Source organism: Nicotiana sylvestris, chromosome 4 (genome assembly GCF_000393655.2).
Source record: "Nicotiana sylvestris chromosome 4, ASM39365v2, whole genome shotgun sequence".
NCBI classification, from domain to species: domain Eukaryota; kingdom Viridiplantae; phylum Streptophyta; class Magnoliopsida; order Solanales; family Solanaceae; genus Nicotiana; species Nicotiana sylvestris.
In genome coordinates, this window is record NC_091060.1 from 157,721,035 (window position 1) to 157,728,081 (window position 7,047).

Below are 7,047 nucleotides of genomic sequence, written 5' to 3' on the forward strand. Positions count from 1 at the left end.
TGAGAGCTAAGGTGTTGAAGCCTTACCTCTTGGGATGAAGGTTTAGGTCCCTCACTTGATTATCTTCAATGATTCAACAAGGATTTTTGGATCAATATTGATGAAAGTCACTTCCCCTCTCTAAGACCCTCTCTCTCTCTGTCTAAAAGCATCAAAAAAAACAAGCTCAAATGAGCTATTACACCGTATATAACGATAGGGGGTCGGGTTTAAAATTTAGAAGATTGGAGCCCCGAGTCAGATTTGCGATCGCAAAGCTGACATGTGGTCCGCATAATGGACCGCAAAAATGCTCCCCAAGACCTGAACACACTACCTGGGTATGCGGTAAAAATGCAGTCCACATACCCGTTCTGCGGTCTCATAATGCACCGCAGAACTTCCCCTCACAAAATCCCAATGGAATATGCGACGACTATGCGGTCCGCTTATAGGTTATGCGATCGCATACTTGACCGCATAGTTGACCTAAAATTTGACCAAAACAATGACTCACTTTGCGGCAATTATGCGGTCCGCATACCTGATATGCAACCGCATTCTCGACCACAGAATCGCATTTTCTGGAAAATATTATTTCTTGACTTTTTATATCATAGATCAGTCCAAAAAGGTCCGAACCTAATTGCCACTACGAGCTTTTGGGTTTAGGGTGGAAGTTTTTCACGGGGCCTCACGTCTTCCCCTACTTAAGATCATTCGTCCTCGAATGAGGATCGAGGTTTGCTTATTAGCGATCTCTATGCAACCTACTACTTACATACTATTAGTCTCCAAATTTGGTCAACTCCCTGAATTTTCGAAAATTTCGCTAGAGTTTCCTTTGTATCTAGGCCTTATCCACCTGTCAGAGAGCCCCAGAACATATCCTAATAGCATAACCATATTTCATAAATGTAACATAACTTGTACAATCGTCAACCATGGCCGTATAGGCAACATTTTACCAAAAAGGGGACAGTTTTACATAGATCAAGTCTAAAGATAAGAGATTTCATAGGAGCTAAATGCATAAAAACTATTACATGACTATTCAAACAAATGTGGATACTTCCTTTTTATTTCATCCTCAGCTTCCCAAGTGGCTTCCTCAACTTGCTGGTTCCACCATAATACTTTCACGGATGCAATTTCCTTATTTCTCAATTTCCGAACCTGCCTATCAAGACTGGCAACTGGAACTTCTTCATATGACAGTTCTTCATTTACCTGAATAGTTCCAACTGGTACAATAGTGAACGGATCTCATACTACCTTCCTCAACATGGACACATGAAAGACCGGGTGTACTAATGACATTTCAGGTGGCAGCTCGAGCTTGTATGACACCTGACCAATCCTCTGAATGATTTTGTATGGTCCGACATACCTCGGACTCAATTTTCCCTTCTTTCCAAATCGCATGATACCCTTCATAGGGGAAACCTTCAAAAATATCCAATCATCTTCTTTGAACTCCAAATCTCTGTGATGAACATCCGAGTAAGACTTTTGGCGACTTTGAGTAGTTTTCAACCTCTCCTTAATAATCTTGACTTTTTCCATGGCCTGGTGCATGAGGTCCGGCCCTATCAATTCCGTTTCTCCGACCTCGAACCACCTAATTGGAGACCTACATCTCCTACCATACAGTGCCTCAAATGGTGCCATTTGGATACTAGCATGGAAGCTATTATTGTAAGCAAATTCTATGAGTGGCTAATGGTCATCCCAACTACCCTTGAAATCAAGAGTACAAGCACGCAACATGTCCTTAAGTGTCTGAATAGTCCGCTCTGCTTGCCCATCGGTTTGTGGATGAAAAGCTATGCTAAGATTTACCTGTGTACCCAAACCTTGCTGAAACTTCTTCCAAAAGTTGGTTGTGAACTAAGCCCCTCGATCTGAAATGATTGAGACTGGAGTGCCATGTAACCTAACTATTTCTTTGATATACAACTAAGCACATCGTTCCACTGTGTCGGTAGATTTGACTGACAGGAAGTGTGCTGACTTTGTGAGTCGATCAACAATCACCCAAATTGAGTCGAACTTGCGCGGAGTGAATGGTAACCCTACCACAAAATCCATGTTGATCATCTCCCATTTCCACATTGGAATTTCTATGCTTTGAGCCAATCCACCGGGCCTTTGGTGTTTGGCCCTTACTTGCTGACAATTCGGACATTTTACCACAAAGTCCGCTACATCTTTCTTCATGTTATTCCACCAATAAATTTTCGTGAGATTATGATACATTTTCGTGGAACCTGGGTGCACGAAATACCTGGAAGTATGAGCATTTGCCATGATCCTATCCCGAAGACCGTCAATATCAGGAACACATAGGCGGTCTTGGTACCGTAGGGTACCATAATTCATGCCAAAGGAAAAATCTGTGGTATTGTGTTTGAAAATCCCCTCTTTCAGTTGTGCTAACAACGGATCCACGAATTGCTTCTCTTTTACCTCTGCCACAAGTGATGATTCAGCCCTATTCTGCACAATTACCCCTCCGTCATTAGAGTCCGCAAGGAGAACTCCAACCAGCCAACTGGTGAACCTCCCTAGCTAACAGCCTTTGATGGGCCTCCAAATGAGCTAGACTTCCTGTGGATTTTCGACTAAGTGCATCTGCCACAACATTAGCCTTTCTCGGGTGATAGAGAATATCAATGTCATAGTCTTTTAGTAACTCTAGCCATCTTCTTTGCCTCAGATTCAACTCTTTCTGCTTGAAAATATATTGAAGGCTCTTATAATCTGTAAATACATCCACATGGACCCCATACAAATAATGTCGCCAAATTTTTAGCGCAAACACCACTGCTTCCAGCTCTAAGTCATGGGTTGGATAATTCTTCTCATGATTCTTGAGTTGCCTAGAAGCATAGGCTATAACCTTGTTGTGTTGCATTAACACACACCCAAGCCCGACTCTCGAAGCATCGCAATACACTACAAACCCCTCTGCACCCTCTGGCAAGGCTAACACCGGTGTTGTTGTTAATCTTGACTTCAATTCTCGGAAACTCTTTTCACAAGCATCGGACCATTGGAATTTAACTACTTTCTGTGTCAATTTAGTCAATGGAGAGGCAAGAGTAGAAAACCCCTCCATAAACCTCCTGCAGTACCCAGCTAAGCCTAAGAAACTGCGAATCTCAGTTGGAGTGGTAGGTCTAGGCCAATTCTTCACTGCTGCGATCGTTTGAGGATCAACTAGAATTCCTTCCCTGGAAATGACATTGCCCAAGAACGCGACAGATTCAAGCCAGAATTCACATTTCGAAAACTTTGCATACAATTGAGGTTCCTGAAGAGTCTGCAAAACTGCCCTGAGATGGGCAGCATGGTCCTCCCGACTTCGGGAATACACAAGGATATCATCAATAAACACTATCACTAAGGAGTCTAGAAAGGGCTTGAAGACTCGATTCATAAGATCCATGAAATCTGCCGGGGCATTTGTTAGCCCAAAAGACATTACCATAAATTCAAAGTGCCCATACCGAGTTTTGAAGGTTGTTTTTGGAATATCTTGCTCCCTTATCTTCAATTGATGGTACCCAGACCGCAAGTCAATCTTTGAGAAACATGTAGAACCTTACAATTGATTAAATAAATCATCTATTCTTGGCAGAGGATATTTGTTTTTGATTGTGACCTAGTTGAGTTACCGGTAGTAAATACACATCCGCAGCGATCCATATTTCTTTCTTACAAACAAGACCGGTGCGCCCCATGGCGACACACTCGGCCGGATGAAACCCTTCTCTAGCAAATCCTTCAATTGTTCCTTTAGCTCTTTCAATTCTGCCGGTGCCATTCTGTAAGGTGGAATGGATATAGGTTGTGTTCTTGGTATCACATCGATCCCAAAATCAGTCTCCCTATCCGATGGAATCCCAGGGAGTTCATCTGGAAAGACATCCAGAAATTCATTCACCACTGGTACAAACTCAAGGTTAAGCACCTCGGCATTGGTGTCCGTGACCCGAACTAGATAATAGATACATCCCTTCTTGATCATCTTCGCGGCCTTAAGATAGAAAATAAACCGACCTCTAGGCACTACATTATCTCCCTTCCGTTCAATAACGGGCTCATGAGGAAATTCAAGCCTAATGGTTCTAGTCCGACAATCAAGTTTGGCAAAGCATGAATAAAGCCAATCCATTCCCATTATTACATCAAAGTCGACCATCCCTAAATCAATAAGATCGTCCACGGTATCCCTACCCCGTACCTTAACAACACATCCCCTATAGATCCGAGCAGCTGTAATAGACTTACCAACTTGGGTAGACACAAAAAAGGGCTCATAAAGCTGATCCGGCTCTATCCTGAATCCCATAGCAATAAAAGGGGTAACATAGGACAACGTGGAACCAGCGTCAATAAGTGCATACACATCATGAGATTGGAAAGTCAGAATACCTGTAACAACATCTGGAGAAGCCTCGACAATCTGGCAACCACTCTAGCATAAAACTGGTTGGGTCCTCCTGAACTCTGCGCACCACCCCTAGCTGCACCACGCCCTACGGGTGCTGGGGTACCTCGAGTTGGAGAGAGGGCTGAGGATGTAGCAGCTGCTAGACTAGATGGCTGAGTTGTGCCCCTACCCGCTCCCCGGCGAGGTACACGACAATGTCTCTGAATATGAACCTCATCCCACATCCACAATATATAGGTAACTCCATATAGAAAATTCCCGAGTGAATCTTCCCGCACCTGAGGCACAGGGACCTCTGCTGGTGCTAGAACCTCTCTCCTGACCGACCTCGCTGATGGAATTCCCTGTTGCCCTGACCGGGCCTAAAATGACTCCACTGCTGCTGGTTGGGCCATGATGGCGGTGCACTGGCTGAAGACTGTGCAACAGATTGGGAAGGCCCTGATGATCCTCCCCTGAAAGCTGATCTTCCCCCACTTAGTGACTCTCCCATGTTGCTCATAGACCGGGCCTTGCTATTACCCTCTCTCTCCATTCTGTTCTTCAATTTACGGTTCTCTGTGGCCTGAGCAAATGCTACTATCTTCCCATAATTCATGTCAGAATTTAATGCAGTCGTAGAAGCCTCATTAATTGTCAAAGAATTAAGGCCTTGAACAAATTGATACACCCTGGCTTGCACTGTGGGCAACATATGAATGGCATACTTGGACAAGTGAGCAAACTCCATGTGGTACCCCCACACGCTTATGTTACCTTGCCTCAAATTCTCAAATTCTGCTGCCTGGGCTGCCCTTGTCTCAGCGGGCAGGAAATGATCAATGAAGGCATTAGCAAACTCGCTCCACCTTGCCGAAGAGCTCCCCTCCCCACGGGAATCTTCCCACAATTCAAACCATGAATGGGCCACCCCTTTTAGACGGCAGGCAGCCAACTCTACTCCCTCTGTCTCAATCGCACGCATAACCCTGAGGGTCTTGTGCATCTCATCAATAAAATCCCGAGGGTCTTCTTCTGGATTGGCACCCGTAAACACTGGAGGGTCTAACTGAAGAAATCTGTTCACCCTAGAACTAGTAGAATCCCTTTTCTGGCTGGATGAACTGGGCGCAACATTTGACCTCTGGGCCTGAGAGGCCACTAGCTGGGTTAACATCTGAATGGCTCCTCTAAGATCCCCATAAGAAATACCAGAACTGGAAACTGGAGCTAGAGTCGGGACAAAGGTATCAACGGGAGGGATAGTGGTACCCTCCACAGGTGTAGGAACTGGGGTAGTCTGCTCCGGAGTAGAAGAATCCGGTAGAGCAACAGCAGGGTGGCTACCCTCACCCGCATCATCAATTAGGGAATCATCAGCCACTCCTGAGGTGGCATTAGCATTGGCTTCCTGACCAATTCTCGCTTTCTTCTTAGGTGCCATATACTGAAAATAGTACAACGCACTTAATTAGAGAGGGAACAGTTTTGCCGAATGATCCAGAATATCAAAGAAGGGAGTTATTCCTAAATGCCCAAATAGCCCCCAACTTACAGATGTGGTCGACTTCATACCGATAAGAAGGACTCTACCAGACACGGCTCCGAGATATCCTAGGACACTTTAAAACATTAGGCTCTGATACCAAGTTTGCCATGCCCCAACTTTGGGAGGCGCGACCGGCGTTCAATCGAGTAAACCCAACTTAGCAAGCCTTATCAAACACTTCCTACCCAACTTGATACGAATAAGGAAACCATGCTTTCATTCATTTGCTTAGACGAGGAAAGATAGTGCATTCTACGAAGTTTGTTCATTTTAAATCACAACATTAATCCGTAATTAAGTTCCTAAGATTACATACAATTACACTTTAGCAAAACGAGAATTTGAATTACATCATAGTTCATAGACCCATCCAACGCCCGTACACTACCCACACATATGTCTACGGAGCCTCTAAGGATACCCAAGACAGCGATAACAACGCCGGCGATAAGGCCCCGGCTATACCTCAAAATAGACATCTATAACAAAAGGCATGTCACAAAACCCCTCGAAGGAGGAAGGGGCTCACCAAGAGTTTGAGAAGAGGATGCTCCGCTACGCACGATCGGCATTATCCGCTATGGAGCCACCTACATTCATTTAAAAATGTAGCGCCCCCGGCAAAAGGGACGTTAGTACCATGGAATAGTACTAGTATGTATAACTAAACACTATCGACTTAGAAAGAACTTTCATACAAGAATAAGAAATCACAAGTATAACTCAAAACTTTAAACGATCACCACATTATCAAATAAAAGAATCATACAACTTCACATCATTTTCCCATAGCTTTTAGTTTGGGGCATTTCACACCATTCATTATTTGTTCACAATACCACCGCTATCTTGAGCGGAGTCTGATCTCGACCCGATCGGCTAGGTTGCCTCATTTGAGACATATGCTTCAATCACGATCTCATTTTCCTTCTTTTCCAAAATTCATTCACAATACCTTTCCAATACCACCGCTATCTTGAGCGGAGTCCAATCTCGACCCGATCAGCTAGGTCGCCTCATCAAGGCATTGTTCCCTTCTCATAAATCAATTCATTTCTCATATATCATTTCATAGGCACTT

General features: G+C 44.3%; 1 protein-coding gene across 1 annotated transcript; it reads right to left on the minus strand.

The window, feature by feature from the left end:
* Positions 1-3,655: 3,655 nt before the first annotated feature.
* Positions 3,656-5,861, minus strand: LOC138890400 (uncharacterized). The gene is made up of 2 exons (XM_070173783.1): positions 4,766-5,861; positions 3,656-4,419 (listed from the first exon to the last, which is right to left on the minus strand). Exons 1-2 carry the CDS (start codon positions 5,859-5,861, stop codon positions 3,656-3,658), a joined length of 1,860 nt encoding a protein of 619 aa, XP_070029884.1.
* Positions 5,862-7,047: the final 1,186 nt, after the last annotated feature.